The following is a 17,051-nucleotide window of genomic DNA, read 5'->3' on the forward strand; positions in this document are numbered from 1 at the left end:
GAGGGGAGACAGAGAAGAAATGAGCTCTAAAAGGACAGTTTAATGAAGCCTCGTCCAGTAGTTCCTTCTCTGAACGTTCGACTACAGCCGACCTTGGAGCTGCCACAGCTTGTGTAGCGGCATGTGACAGATGCTGGATAACACTGTGACCACTGCTGACAATGCAGCGATATTGCACCTGCAGTGCCGATGTTAAAGCCTAAATTCACCTCCCGATGAAGTAGGTGTTGTATCTGCCAGTGTCGGTTATAGCCAATCAAATCAGTTCCTTTCATTCCCATTAAAAGCAGAACATTATAGTGCACTTAGAGGACAGAGAGTGCACTGATACTGGAGTCCTTGTCTGGGACACACAGTGCTGCAGGAACAAATATAGGGCACCCCAAATCTGCCAGCCAAGGGCCAATGACCTCCCTTTTTGGGATAAATTGATGGATTTGGGCTTACAGAAACATCGACTACTGCGTTTTTATTATCAAACATTTCTCTGCTATTAATGATTCTCAGTGAAATTCTGATCACATCAATGATTTATTAAGTTAAGAAGAATTTGAGGTGTCTTCATAGAGGATTGAACCATCCAGGACTTTTGAACTGGAAGCTGCCTCGATAGATTAAACCTGTTTATTGGTTTATTTTTGCTGTGAGAATGTCTCGTTTCAGAAGCTGCATCAGATAAGATGAGCGTGGTATCAGACCTGATGCTGGTACAAGTATTGATGCATTTCTAGAGCCGATATCAGCTTATTAATTAACCAGCCTCACTGATTGGTTCTTATCATCAGGTTTGACTTAAACATACTGGAGCTTTCATTACTATTCCAAACTAAATGTTACTTCACATACTAAGTTATAAAACAACTAAATATGTATATCTAAGTAATATCATCAACACCCCATCCAGCTATTGAAGTCATTGAGTTGATACACAGGGGCGATCGTGCAAGGTGCCCCTGTCTCACCATCATTATTCACACACTGCAGGCTCAGCTTCAGCAGCAGTTTGGTGTCTTTCCAAAAGAAACATCGATACGGAGCGGAGCGACCCGCTCCACCCGGCGGTCCAGTAAGGAGCCGCGGCCCCTCAGCGACAAAACATCGGGTTCTCGTGAAAAAAAGGAAAGGTGTTTTTTTTCTTCTACAGAGCAAAGTCGTGCTCACATTTCGAAAATCCGTCAATTTGTGGGGGAAGGTTTAAGGGCACCAGTGGTCACTGACCACTGTGCCCCTCGTACCCCTGAGGTGTGGGACATGTTGACAGACACTATCCAGCAGGCTGGTCATCTGCTCGGATGAATCTATAACGCTGCTTCACACCTGATCTGCTTTGGCAGTAAATCAAGGTCCATTACATCGAGGAATCAGAATAATGAAGCTGTGCTTATGAACCCAGTATTACAGCACGGTGGGGATTGCAGTGACAGCTTGTTTTTGTGTAAACCTTTGTGTTGCTACACATCATTTACCTGTGTCCATCTTCCCATCCTGGGCAGCGGGTCCATCTGGTATCACACTCTTCACTTGCAGGAACTCATCGGGTTCGTCCCCTCCAATGATCGTGAATCCGAACCCCATGTTGCTCTTCTGCAGGGCGGTCGACAGGAAGTTCCCCTTCAGCTGGGTCGGGTCCCTCGTAAACAATGGCTTCTCTGAAGGGACAGAAGGTTTTGAATTAGCATGTTTTACATATTCTTGATCATCAATCCATGCTCCATTTGTTTGGTCACATCATGTTTGCTTGTAATTAGTATGATATGATCTTTTTATTGCTAAACGAACACAAAAGCAGCAATAAAGACACATTTGCCTTAATTCCTGACTGGATGACTCATCGAAGAAGTGCAGTCTTCACTCAGAGGAAGCCGTATAATAAGTGGTGGTCTAGTACGTCCTCACACTCACACACAGACCCCTAGGGGCCTCGGGGCCAGCGTGTTCTCTGTCCCCCGCACTGCCAGCAATCTCCATACGACCCTGTACATTGTGACATTGTGCATCTGCCCCTTCAAATACTCATGAAACTGCCCGTTCTAGGAGAGATGCGTTAGGAAAATGATGGGGGGAAAAAATGTACAATGTTCAATAAAAAAAAATTGGTACAACAGGGCGGAGTTACAATAAATGAAATATAATAGCATCCTAGTTTTTAGGCGTGTGTGATGGCCAGAAGAGGAAAGCTATCTGCCTTCGTGCTTTTCCTGCAGGCTTTGCACTTTCATTTATTTTGCCACTCTGTAAGTGAGTACGACAACAGAGAGTTGTCGTACTCACTTAAGTGAGTACGACAACAGAGAGTTGTCGTACTCACTTTGAGTTAAGTACTGCACGTCCTCCATATTGCATGTGTACCTCTGTATATAGTGGGTAGTGGTAGAGCAGAGAGTCCCTGGCTCTGCATCTGTCTCTGCTGCTCCAGCCGTCTCTTGGCTTCCAGGACTGGGTTCTCAAACTGAGTTCTTCGATTGATGTGACTGAAATGAAAACGAGTCATTACAAATAATGCAAAAAGGAGGATTCAAAGCGCCAAGACAGAAATAAACACTACCACAAAGCATACTTCATTTTAAGAGATATTTTCATCTAAATGTACTAGTGATTTCTGAATGGTCCATACTTCATTCCCCTGTAAAAATTAAATGAGCAGCGAGACATACAAAATAAATGAGAGTTAAGTAATTTATGATCCATAACCAGGCGTTATGAAACAGCATTTCCTGCTTAACGTCAGCGAAGCCGAGTTAACCCGAGTCAACAGGGAGACTTACTCGACATAGTAGCTGCCGTAGATGGGGTCATCTATCTTCTCCCAGCCGTAGGGCAGCTCTGTAGAGTCACGAGAAAACAGACAAGGGAAATTAAGTCACTTTATGCTGAGAGGGGGACACAACATGAACCTCAAGCCTCCCAAAGCGCTCCTTTGAAAGACAGAATGAACTGTAATCTGCAGCAGTGTTCCTCGTGGAGGCTCAGACCACAGCACAGGCCTCGATAGCAAGCAGGGCAGGAACAAAGTGAACAAAGTGAACACATCTTATGGCCTTATCTTTCTTTCTGGCTCTGCCATCTGTACATGAATCATTTATAATACATTTTTTAACCCATTATCACAAATTAACCATAACAATCTGGACACATGCCCTTCAAGGCTCAATCCCTGCTTCACCACAATACTTTGTGTTTGTCCCTTCTTTTCCATCCATCCACCCGCTTACGCCTTGGATGAATCATGTGACTCTCCGTCCCCTCCTCACTGCATCCGCCCGACACACAGCATGTACTTTACATCGCACTTCAACAGGCTCCCTCTGCCGCTGTGTGTACCAAATGTATTTCATTTTGGTTTTCAGCCTTGGGTATCACTTTCACTCCGACATTAGGAACACGGACGAGGGGATTAACCTCATTAACCTTATTGACTTCAAATAAGCCCTCATCAGCAATCTAGAAAGGTTGTCCATGGATGGGCATTCCTGACATTCCTGACATTCCTGACATTCCTGCCAATACAGCAAACCTGATGAGTGGAAAAATAGTAGTGCTAAACAGACAAATACACTAAGAACACGGGAGTTAGAAAACATAAATACACATAAACGCACAGAATCAGTCGAGGAAAAAAGAAAGTTTAGGTGAGGATAATAAGCGGATAATTAGTATTTGATGTGCAATGAGTTTGTAGAGGGGATTCATTCATAATATTTTCCTAAATGAAAAATAAATTATTATGGAAAGAAATATTTTTTGGGTTCTAATGATAAGAAAAGTCATCCTTGAGAAAAACTTACAATGTTATATGAACCATTACCAGCATGTTTATTTCTCCGATAGAAAGGTATTGAAAATCTGGGATAAACTCACGTAGTAAACGAGCAAATGTACAGAAACCTTTTATACCCGACCCTTTCAAGTCTTCTGGGATTCATGAGACACACACACACACACACACACACACACAAATCCGGAGCACTATTATTTTTAATATAATTTGCGTGACACTGATACCGTGGCATCATTCCCTCACGCTGTAATGCAATTACAAACAGATTTGTGATGTAGATATCAATAATCCATGTGTGAATGTGTGTGTGGCTGCTGATCATGTGACTGTGCAGCCCAAGGTGAAAAAGAATCACATGCTGCAGTTATCTTTGGTCTGCTTTGCTGTTTGCACAGCCATTCCCTCAAAGGACCTTTCTCATCCTCAAGGCATTAAAGTCTGATGGATTCACACTTCAAACCACCTTAAATTCCCTCCCACTGTCCATGAGCCACCTTAAATGTCGACGTAACTCATCCACTGCTCGCTTACCCTCCTCCTAAAGTGAACGGGAGACTGTTTCCATGGAAACCACTAGTGGAAGTCTTTTTGGTTTCTGGCTCTGTCTTGTCTCTATTTCCTGCTGATATACAGACAGAGAGAGTTTGTGTCTGTGTTTTAATGCATTATGTGAGTCAATATGTGTCTCTGTGTGTGATAGATGGCTGAACTGTGTTTGCATGTCTGATTGTGCGTAGCCATCATCATCTTTGACACCAAAGCAAACACCTCGTAATGCGTCTGTATGTAATATGAGCACTCATAGGGGCAAGCGTGTGTGTTGGGTTGCATGTTCATGCGTATCTGTATTGGTGGCATCCCTGATACTAAGTCTAATTGTGATTCCTCCGCATTAGATGACTCATCTTCCCTCTCACAAAGTCTCCCTGACCAACAGATGGAACAAAGAACCCATCTGACTCACAGAAAAAAATACAAACCGACTCAAAAAGGAAACAAATGACTATTTAATTTGATCACAAATCACCAAGTATTTTTTTCAATGAACTGATGAATAAAAAAAGGGGGTGTTAAGAAAATGTATATTTATATATAGTTACAATAGTATATTTTTCATTGAGAGGACTTGGTCTCAAACCAACATTAAGATTTTGATGTGATGATGGTGCCGGATGAAAAGACATCATTGACAAACTAATCCAAACTATGGTGACTAATTGTTGCGGCTCTAACTCTGCGTTGTGTTTTGTGTTGTTTCACTGCCATAACAACACTACGCCAGCTTTGAATCTACAAGTAAAAATCATACAAGACAAATAAAAAAGAGCCATTATAGAGAGCAACGAAGAGAAAGAGGGACCAGGAACATTAAAAATGCAGACCTGGAAACGGCCCCGGCCCAAACATGAGCGAGTTAGACAGTGATGTAACTCAGAGGTAATATTTTAGTATGAGATCCATCACTGACTGACGTTGGATGAAAAGGCTTCGACTCACCTCGAGTGCAAAATCTTTCATGTTTGTTTTAACTATCTCAATATAGTCTAATTTCCTAATTCTCTATTTTCTATGTGTATCTTTCAATTTTTTAATGAAACTGTTTCGACGTGTGAATTCCTGCCTCTAAATGAGAATGGGCGGTATATTTTCATCAAAAGCACTGAGATGACTTTGAAAAGGGCGTTGGGTGTGCATTTCAAAAGGCAGCATTGAAACCAACACCTGCTGTGATGTGAAGCCTGTCCCGCTGTGTTCCTGCCTCTTCTGAGTGAGAGAGGAGATATCTGCTTGTGTTACGCAATGACAGACCTGCCTGACAAAGAGACTGCAGGGCAAACCAGATCTCTGGTGACAAGCCTTTGAACTCTGGGAGTCAAAAGGAGCAACACAACGCACACAAACAATTGACAGAGACAAGCCAACCTTAATTCACCCAAAAGTGAAGTGAGAGGGAATAGTCAATGAGGATGTGAGAGGCTGAAGGAAATGGAGCAAAGAGACCAGACAAACAGGTGATGGAAGCAACGCAAAGGGGAAAACAAGCGGGAATATGCAAAAACAGCATTTCTTAAATAATGTTAGTGTGTCTGCTTCCTGCTGCACTTGGAAATATTCCAGGCAGATGGACAGTGAAAGCTGAGCATCCTCTTCCTGCACCCCCCCCCCTCCCAATTTTATTTGGTATTCACTCTACTTGTAGAATCTGTCATCCTTGCTTACATGCATAATTCATCATTTATAATGCTGCTGGTCCATTAACACGGGCAAACATGAAAAATTACCTTCAAATTGCCACAGCGAACATGCAGAAGGACAGTTGGCGCAGCCTTTAAGGAAGAGCTGCAGGACCCCAATGTGCGTGATGCAGAGCGGCACGCTGGGTTAAACTACTGTAAATCCCTCTGTCATGAGGAGCTTTTTAGAATGAAAAACAATATTTTTTGGCAACTAAAACGGTTTCAGGAAGTAAGTAAAAACTCAAAGGTTCCGTGAGAGGATGTGATGCGTCATACAGGACCCTCACAAACATCTGCTTGAGTCAAAATCCTTTCCCAGTAGTGATTGCTTAAGCTTCCTCTAACCACTGCCCCCCCCCCCCCCCCGCCCCCCCAAATAGAGGGAGGCAGACCAGCGGAAAAACTGCAGAAAAATAAAGAACGAAGATATTTTCCCATTTCTAAAACCTGCCGAAGCTTCTTCTTCTCTGGCTCTCAGGACACAAACCTGCAAAGAGCAATACGACAAATAACACAAATCACATGTGTGTTTTAACATGCTCATTCGCACACTCCAAATGTGATCATTGACACATTTAACTATTAGAAAAATAGACTAAAAGCTGATCTAAGGTTTTATAAATACTAACTTACAGGTTGTGGACATCAGAGGAGTATCGCAGACAGTTGGCGTCTAAACATCACCTGATGGTGAAACTCGATCTTCGTGACGCACGTCAGTCATGTGTGTGTGAAAAGGGTTTGTGAAGTGAGGACAGTAGTGACTATGTGTGTGTGTGTGTGTGTGTGTGTGTGTGCAGCGAGAGAGAACCAGTTTGTACAGAGCTGAGCTGTTCCATTAGAATTCCAGTCACAGTTGGGCCTTTCGCTGGGCTCAGGGAGAGGGGGGGGGGGGCGAGGATGAAGGGGAGAAAACAAAGAGAGAGAGAGCGGGACAATCGAAGAGAGAGGAAAATGCAAAGGGAGAGAGAGAGGAAGTCGTGAGGGGAAGGATGCAGGGAGGAAACTGAAGAGGTCGACAGCAGAGGAAAGCTAGAGAAGGAATTGATTGATCTTGCTCTGTTGAATCACATCACAAGCTAATTTGCTGAAGGAAGGGATGCACGTCCACCTCGTCGGTCCAGATCTGATCCCACCGAACCGCACGACCTCTGATTCTAGTACGTCTACCATCAGTGCTCAACGTGCCTTGCATGAACCACAACTTAACACACCTTCCTGCTTCCTGTGTGAGAAAAACAACCTAAAAAGAGAGTCCACACTCCACCGGTCACCTGTTTGTTCTCGTCAGAAACCAGAAGAAGGAAATAATGGAGGAATCCTACGTGCAGGTACTGACATTAAGCTTATTCCCCTGTGACAAAGTATACCCTCATTGTCCAAATATATGTTAAAAAATAAAAATTCGAGGGACCATAAGACTACGAACAGCAGACAAAAAAAACAGAAAACTGCTTCTGTAATCTTTATAATTATGACTCATCACAGAGAGAAATGTCTCTGGATCATCAGCTCACAGGAGGACGAGAGAAGAGGCTGTGAGCTGATGCGTCTGCTATGTTCCTGTTATTATGTCCTGTGTCCCATGTCAGACTTACCTGGTCCCGTCTCATGTCGTTGTGCCTGTTGGAGTTTCGGTTGCTCATTTTTGAGAGTATTTATTATCTTTTACAATGTCCTATGATTATTAGCAAATACCATGTAGTACATATGATCTGCATCAGAGGCATACTCACAGTACTGTAAGCCTCTAAAGCAAATGTACATGGTATAATTAACCAGGTGGACCATTATATCAGCATTAGATCCCTATGATCAAGTAAATGATTACATATATATTATATCATATTTACATATATAATATTGTTATCTACACATTATGCAAGATGCTCCCATGTGCACGTTCACTTCACAACAACTAGTTAAAAAGTTCGATTTGTCAAGTTTCTCAATTTCAAACCCTCCTTCATGTGTTAAAGTGCATGTCCCAAAGCCTGTGGAGAATGGCGGATGAGCTGCAGACCAACAAACACATCGTAACAACACGGTGAGCTATTTTTCATGAGGAGGGAAGCCGTGGTGGAACAGTGAGTCAGGGACAGACAACACGGAGACACAGACAACACGGAGACACAGACAACACGGAGACGCAGACAACACGGAGACACAGACAACACGGAGACACAGACAACACGGAGACGCAGACAACACGGAGACACAGACAACACGGAGACACAGACAACACGGAGACACAGACAACACGGAGACACAGACAACACGGAGACACAGACAACACGGAGACACAGACAACACGGAGACACAGACAACAGGGACCACGCAGACAACACGGAGACACAGACAACACGGAGACACAGACAACACGGAGACACAGACAACACGGAGACACAGACAACACGGAGACACAGACAACACGGAGACACAGACAACACGGAGACACAGACAACACGGAGACACAGACAACACGGAGACACAGACAACACGGAGACGCAGACAACACGGAGACACAGACAACACGGAGACACAGACAACACGGAGACACAGACAACACGGAGACACAGACAACACGGAGACACAGACAACACGGAGACACAGACAACACGGAGACACAGACAACACGGAGACGCAGACAACACGGAGACACAGACAACACGGAGACACAGACAACACGGAGACACAGACAACACGGAGACGCAGACAACAGGGAGACACAGACAACACGGAGACACAGACAACACGGAGACACAGACAACACGGAGACACAGACAACACGGAGACACAGACAACACGGAGACACAGACAACACGGAGACACAGACAACACGGAGACACAGACAACACGGAGACACAGACAACACGGAGACGCAGACAACAGGGAGACACAGACAACACGGAGACACAGACAACACGGAGACACAGACAACACGGAGACACAGACAACACGGAGACACAGACAACACGGAGACACAGACAACACGGAGACACAGACAACACGGAGACGCAGACAACAGGGAGACACAGACAACACGGAGACACAGACAACACGGAGACACCGACAACAGGGACCACGCAGACTCACCGTCTTCTCTGCATTCTTCTGGTGGCTTTGCTTTCTTTGCCAGTCGAGGATCCAGCCACGATGTAGTTTTGGTGTTGTGACTGGGGGGAGGGGGGAGGGGGGGGGGGGGGGGGAGATGGGGGGGGCGAACAGACGTCAGAGGGACACTGACACACAGTGTTATCACTGATGACCCGTACGTGTGTGCATGAGAGTTAAAAGGTCAAATCAATCTACTAATCACACCTCAGACACTCATGTGTAAGGGTGAGAGGAGGAAACAATTATTTCACATCAATTATTCAACACAAAGTGCAGGAAAAGTCGACCTACCGTGCAATTCATGCACCAAGGAGAGACACAACACTCCTGGTACTGAAATCAGATGCTGCTGACCCATAATGCTCGTTTTGTGTACCATATGTCAAAATGTAGTTAATAGAATGTTGTCTATTTACTCTATGAAGTAGACCTCCCCCTTCTCGGTGTAGGCCATCTCCCAGTTGTCCGGCAGAGGACCAAGCTCTTCCTCATCTATGTCTGCAACTTTGACGGGGGATTTGGAGGGAGATTTTGGGGCCTCCTCCTCTTCTTCGTCGGGCGGCTCGACAGACGCCGGAGCCTGGCTGGACGTTTCTACACCAACGTCCCCGGAGGCATCTGTGCTCTTGTCCTCGTGTTCACTGGACTCTGTGGAGCAAATCACACACACACACACTTATGCTAACGTGCTCTGTGCACACGCGCCGTCCATGATGAGTCACAGCCGAGCCACTGCAGCGCTAAGAACCCTCAGGAGGGAGAGGGAGGGATGTGGGGACAAAGAGCATGAGGAGAAAACAACTTGTGGATGTCAGAAATTTAGAAAAAGGGACAAAGAAAACTTGAGGGGTCGGAAGCTGTGTCAGAAATACAAGGAAGGGTTTTAAGACTGATGAGAAAAGCTGGTGGCGTCTTAGTCAGCGGACACGGAGCAGATCATGGACCCAAACTACAGAATCCAATCATGTGGTCACTGGGATTTGGAACCAAGGTGCAACAGAAACAGAAAAATGACAAGAAACAAGTAAAAAATGAGGTCAAATCGGGTCAAATTATTTACATATATGCTGACCTCAAAGTTATTTCAAGATAACCATCAGTCAATGTTCTTTCTGAGCTCTTCACAAGCTCAGTTCTGTAGTTTATTTTAGACTTGAATGCTGCAAACAGCTTTAAAAACGTCACTGACTGACTCACCAGTTTCCTCTTTTCAAATTACGATGATTATTTTTAATAAATAGCATGATTAAAGTACACCTTATGAACAAAAGATTAATTGGACCACAACAAAAAATTGCAGATGATCATTTAATATACAATAATTCCCATCGTAGACGCTACCGAATACGGACTTTCCCGATTCAAATTTGGCCTCAATTTAGTCAGTTGATCGAGGAGGGTCAAGCCACGTTGGATTCCACCTGCTCTCGTTTAACAGGTGAAGTGAGGAACTCTTTTTTTTCTAGACTGTTTGAAACAGCCAGACAGATAAGACAGACATATTTTTCCCATGAACATAAATCACATTCTATACGATTTGAACAGGTGGAAGGAGAGGACAGAGGGGACAGGGCTGCAGAGATGAAGAAGAAGAAGAAGAAGAAGAGAGGTCAGAAGGGAAAATAAGATAGAGGAGAGGAAGGGAGAGCGGAGCGTGGGGTATTAATAGAAACAAGGACAAAGGCCAATGGCGAAAGAGCAAAGACAGCAGGAGAAATGTAGAAATGTGAGAGGCGCTGAAGCCTGAATGAGAATGTGGACAGTGATAATAGTGCATTCTTTAACATTAAGGTTATCGAGTACCTGTACAGATCCCACACCTGCTTACACAGTCTGTTACTGTCTATAATGACGGGTCAGTGCACAGATTGCTTGTCATCACAATGGAACTGGACTTAACGAGAGAAAAGAATCAATGCAAAGGGACGATAAAAAGGGAAAGGGAACAACTGTCGTGACCATTGACTTGTTTCTATGGTCTCACTCCACCAGTGAGGCAGCAATAAATAACCATGGTGAGATCAGGCCTTCCACTTCTCGCCACCTAAATATCATATTTCAAAATGTCACCATGGTCACGACTGTGTTTTAATCTACTTTCAATCCCAAGAGGCAACAAATGTGTGTTTCTCCCCCCTCGTCCCACGGTACCTGGCGTGATGGCCCCCCCGTTGCCGTTGAGCACCGGGCTCTCCTCTTCCTCCTCCTCCGGCGGCTCCAGGCTGGCACGCTGCTCCATGTTGCTGACCGACTGGTTCCTCTTCCTCTTGCCCTGGGCGCTGGGCCGGGCTCCGGGCAGCAGGGCCTCACTTACATTCAGAGGAGGCGCTGCGGGGGACGGCTCCGCTGGGGGCTTGGGTGTGCCGTAGAAGTTATCTGAGGCGGGGGGGGGGGGGGGGGGGGGTGGGGGGGTACACGGCAGCATTTGTGTTACAGGCCGAATCTTTGGATGGATCTTAGGCGACGACACACAGCATCTGGGCAGAATACGACTGCCTTTCAAAATGTGAGACTAAACAGAGGAAGCGGAGGTGACTTAACCCCCCCATCATTTGTAATGAATCCAATACATTTTGTGCATTTGGACGGTTATAATGATAGCTGTGCACTAACAATGTCTGTACAGTTCAAGTGTTGCATTCATATTTAATACAAACAACTCTCTTGACATGAAACAACATGACAGAGAATACGATGTTGTTTTACTTAGAAAAATGATGTTCTGAGTGGTAGAATAAATAGATTCGTTTGCAATGCAGTTGGAAACAGGACAAATGTCTTATAAAGTAATTACACGACCAGTTTGGATCTGACGGATCAGTTTAAACACAACCTGAGCTGCAGGGAGCTCTGTTTGGAGGCAAAAACGTTTAATTTCCACACCAAATGTAGATATTGTCGATATTTTCTTTCAAACCACAAAATAAATACATAAAATGTATTTATTATTCTGACAAAATAATTGCAGTGAACAAGTGTTGAGTGAGAGGAAGCGATGTCTTCTTTTACAATCCCTCAAAGGGGAAAAGCGTGAGGTTTCACAGAGATGAAACGCAGCGAGAGCACGGGGGGGGGGGGGGTAATGGGAGGAGAACAAAAGCTGAGCAAAGAAAGCAAAGGGGGGGCAGCAATATAGGTCAAAGGGACGATCAGCAGAAAAGAGTCAACAAACATTAGACTTTCATCCCAGCAGGAGGCGGATGGTTATTTGGAAAGGCTCCTGCAGCTACTTCTTCAATAACTAAGTGGACTCACCCTGCTGGGCATCGAACACAACAATTCATGTTTAACTAGAAACAAATGTGCAAACATGGAAAAAAACCAACAAATGAGCATGAAACTGCACCGGCAGCAAGACACCTGTGAAAGGCTTCAGTAAGAGATGCATTTGGATCACAGCTCCTCCCTGTAGCCCCATTTCACTCAGATTCTGAAGGCATCTGGTTTCTCCTGAAGGCATCTTGGCTTCATGCACAGTTCAACATCCACCTTCAGCTGTGACTCACATAATCACATACATATGCTTTAATATGCACCAATCCTTGCACGCATGCACACACACACACACACACACACACACACACACACACACACACACACACACACACACACACACACACACACACACACACACACACACACACTATTTTAATATGCATTGAATAATTAGTTGCTGCATCTCAAACGCAGCCACCCAGAAAGAGGCAGCTTCCTCTAGTGGGCACAAGTAAACTAAAGGAAAACATACTCTCGCATACAGTCAACACGCAACACAACAACTTTTGGAAAAAAACTAGGGCTGTCAACACAAACGCATTCATCTCTGCGATTAATGTGGCCAAGATTACTGCAACAGAACATTTTAATGTAGTTAACAAGCGTTTGTTTGCTGCTAGGCTAAGCTAGCTGGAAGAGTTCAGCATGTTCCACCCGGTGGTATTCTGCCTCCAAAATGATTAAATGTGTGTAGTTTAAAATAACATTAACAACAGTGTCTAAAATACACGTTTCCTAAAAGTGATTACTCATTACTTCTAAGATTTAGTTCTTAGAAGAATCAAACATTCATTAAAAACAACGAGATTAATGCCGTTCAAAATGTGCAATTAATTCGTCAATTTCTTTTAATCTATTGACAGCCCTAAGAATGTGAAAAGAAAACACACACACACACACACACACACACACACACACACACACACACACACACACACACACACACACACACACACACACACACACACACACACACAGGCATCATTTGTGTGAGTGTGTTCAGCAGCACATGCTCAGAAACAATTGCTACCAGACAAATGAACCAGCAAATTCCCCATCTGCCCATGTGTCCCTGAGAGTGAAGCCAAGCAGAGGCACAGACTCGACTTGGAAACACTGTGTGTTTCACACAGGGAGCTTATTTAAAGCACAAGACGGCAGCGGCCATTCAAAAAGAGTAATGCAGCTCAGCGGGAACGTGTTCCCTTTGTGCTCCCTGAACACCTGCACTTGTCCCGCAGATGCAAACGGTTTCCTGCAGAAGGACCACGGCGCTCCCATCACTCACCTTCATAGGTTCCACTCTCAAGCAGGGCTCCACTTTGCTCCAGTTCCATAAAACGCTCCACGCTCACAAAGCTGTAGTCCACCCCCGGCACCTCCCCTTCCTTAGGCTGCCTGGTGGTACCTGCAGAGAGAGAGAGAGAGAGAGAGAGAGAGAGAGAGGGAGGGAGAGAGAGAGAGGCAGAGGTCATCAGAGCCAAATCACGGCACTCGAGAAGAAAAGACAGGAAGGCAGAGAAAGAGACCAGAAAAAGGGCTGTAATCAACAAAAAAAACAAACAGAAGACAGATTCAAGACCACTGAGTGTATCGGAGGAAGTGGGAGGAGAAAGGAAAGGGAACGGAAGAGGCTGAGTGAGGAGTCATAACTTGAGATGGCCAAATCCATTCACACAACAGTGTGTGAGCGACACTGAGAGACGGAGAGCGGCTCAGAGGGGGGGCGGAAAGGATCAGACGGCACCGGGCTGTCAATCAGCCCCGACCGGCCGATGCAGAGTCGGTTCCGTAAGGACTTCATCAATACGCGCTTTAACCAAGCATAACTCCGGCCTCCTTACGCGGCGTACAACACTGTCGGTTGTTGTCATGGAAGAGGAATGCGGAGGCACCGCGCCGCAATCAGAGCCTTCCCACGTCAGCGCTCTCCATCAGTGCTGCGCCGGCTCGGCTGTGCGATGGCAGCCGTGGGAGTTTGGAGTTTAATGAGGTGCTGCGTCTGTGTGCTTCTGCCAACTGGACTTTCGGGCTTAGGCTCAGGGAGGTCGGCTGGTGTTGATTCCTGCTCTCTATTGATCACGGCTGGAAACAGGGATCGGATTTAAGGGCCCACGACTCACACCATGAAAGCTGAGGCACATTGATCCGGCTTCAGCCGCGTCTGACGTCGCCTGATTATTAGAACCGGTCCAGAGGGTAAAAAACACTTACCAGTATCTTAATGGAGTGTGAGCAAAATTAAAACAGCCGGTGGTCCATGTGTTGTAGACACATTTCACACAGACACAACACAGGGGGAGATTTTTGATGGAGTGTAGGTTTCTCTAACTCCCCCCGAGTGGAATGACTTGATCATTAGATCTCTATTGATCGTCTGCTGCCACATTACTACTGTAGGTGTCTACTGGTCATTTACATCTTCACCAGCAGGACCATAGACACCGAATGAGTGAGAAACCAGTGGCGTCATATTGTAGTGGGCGTATGGTCCCACTACACCGTGTACGGAGGTGTGCTTGTGTGTGTTTGTTACTACTCCACTGTGTGTTTGTCTTTGGCTCTGAATGGTAGTAAAGTTCCCACTGTGACACCAGTAATCCCATTTACAAGATGATCACAGCTCAGTAGGACGCCGTAAATCCACAGCACCACAGGTATGACTGTGTGTGTGTGTGTGTGTGTCTGCTAGTGTGTCTCCACATACACATTGTATAATTTACAGATGTTTGGCACCTATGGGCAGACTGGCTGATAGTGATAGTGATTCCTGGTTCTCCTTCCAAAAACGGAACAAAACGAAGGAAAATTGCTTAACAGCTGACGGTTTTTCACCTCAGCATTAACAGAAAAGTTACATGCAAATATTTTGATAATTGAATATTGCTTTTTTTTATTTAAATGTGCTATGTATCCGTGTGTAAAGCACCAGTTAGAATAAGTCACACAACATGATCAGCACTTCAAAATTCTAGTCAACACGAAAAAACCCATCATTTCCAAACCTATAGTTTTGTATTTCATGACATAATACATGCATGATAGTGTGTTACTATAGCTACACCCTGCAATTATGTCACTCTTTACTACAACATCCCTTGAAATAAGAAACAGGGGTTTGCGTGTCAACATACTGCATTGCTTTAGGCCTTAAATCATATGCAGCAATAAACATCTCCCCCTAACTCGTCCCGCTCCACTTGGTCGCCTATTGATCTGATCGGAATGAAATGATTCTGCTGCCCACACCAGCGTGGGCGGAGCCTGCTGGAATACTGATGACCTGCCAATGTCTCCCACAGCTTCCTCCACGGGACGAAGCAGCAGAGACAGAGAACCGGAGGGAGAGCATCTTGTTGGATCTGAGCTGGGAATATCGATCGGCTCTCCGGGCCTTGAGGTGGTTCAGAAAGTTCCTCTTTGAGTTCCTTCTCACACATGCCTACTCGCAGCGGCGTAGCGCACTACGTGGTTTAGTCCCTCGCTCTCTGACCTTTCGTTAGCAGCAACACAACTAACTGTGAAGTAGATCTTGCGTTGCAGGGAAAATCTATGCCCTTTCCTTCCTACCCCCGTTATTACCTCACTCTCAATTCTCAATCTTCATCTTCGTCTTTAGCTTTACCAACTCCCCCCCCCCCGGTATTTTGGAGCCTTGTGTAACAGGGCTAAAAAAAAGTCCTTTTTTGTAGTTTTTCTGGTTTTATCACATAACGACAAACTCCCAAGCAGAGCTTTAATATTTGAGTTATACAAACCAGGACAAGCTGCACAGGTGCTCAAATTAAAAAAATGGCAGCAGACTTTTACCGAGAGGAGGCAACGCCGCTTCCCCTGAGCCAAAAGCGCCGCCGCTGTCGACTCTTGATTGGATGTCGTGCGCTCGCTAATAAAGGATAAAGTCGGCTGTGAGCCAGGGACGGTCTTTGCATAGCAATCATCACGTTGGCGAACTTCTCAGAGGTGACTCTGCGGGTAGAAGCAAGAGCGCCGCACAGATTTATGGCTTAAATGACTTAAATCCATAATAGCATGGAAAAGCTTCTGCGCTGCTACTCTAGCGGGTGAAGACGTTCTCTCCCTTGAACCGTGATGACAGAGCGCTACAGAATATCTCTTCACCTTTTGGTGAGAGTGTCTGTGAGAGAGAGAGAGAGAGAGAGAGAGAGAGAGAGAGAGAGAGAGAGATTACATAGAAACATAACAAGGAAATTCCATTTGGAGGAAAAGCTAAAACAGCTGATATACAGAAATAACTCATTTAATAAGAGGACAAAGACCTTTGGTAAATAATAGAGTGGCAGCAGGAAGGGAAGCTCAGAGCTCAGAGACAGGGAGGCGGGGGGGGGGGGGGGGCATGATGGGTTGACCTCGCGGGGCACGTGCACGTGTGTGCATGTGTAACTTTGTATAACTACACAGGAAGTCACCAAGTGGAGCGGGGGGGGGGGGGGGGGGGGGTTGGAGCTAAAAATAGACCATCGATGGCGTGGTTATCATAATAAAGCTCGGGGGAAGGTGGTCTCTGTGTGTTCATGGTCACATGTTGTTGCTTCTGGAGTTTGATAGAAATAGTTATAGAGACCAAGGTTTCATCAATTTGCTAACTAGAAATATGACCTGACAGGTGAACAAGCGCATAT

General features: G+C 45.3%; 1 protein-coding gene across 9 annotated transcripts in view; it reads right to left on the bottom strand.

Moving 5' to 3' along the window:
- The window catches only part of LOC119195540 (membrane-associated guanylate kinase, WW and PDZ domain-containing protein 2-like), a 54,057-nt gene that overhangs the window by 17,087 nt on the left and 19,919 nt on the right, over nt 1-17,051 (bottom strand). For all 9 annotated transcript variants that reach the window (XM_037450531.2, XM_037450526.2, XM_037450524.2 and 6 more), the window contains exons 3-9: nt 13,697-13,816; nt 11,284-11,508; nt 9,549-9,780; nt 9,112-9,191; nt 2,766-2,823; nt 2,350-2,471; nt 1,467-1,649 (exon numbers count right to left, since the gene is read on the bottom strand). In XM_037450531.2, the coding sequence (XP_037306428.2) occupies nt 1,467-1,649; nt 2,350-2,471; nt 2,766-2,823; nt 9,112-9,191; nt 9,549-9,780; nt 11,284-11,508; nt 13,697-13,816 (1,020 nt within the window). The remainder of the gene's footprint in view (nt 1-1,466; nt 1,650-2,349; nt 2,472-2,765; nt 2,824-9,111; nt 9,192-9,548; nt 9,781-11,283; nt 11,509-13,696; nt 13,817-17,051) is intronic.

The sequence above is a fragment of the Pungitius pungitius genome, chromosome 6 (assembly GCF_949316345.1).
Source record: "Pungitius pungitius chromosome 6, fPunPun2.1, whole genome shotgun sequence".
Classification (NCBI taxonomy): Eukaryota; Metazoa; Chordata; class Actinopteri; order Perciformes; family Gasterosteidae; genus Pungitius; species Pungitius pungitius.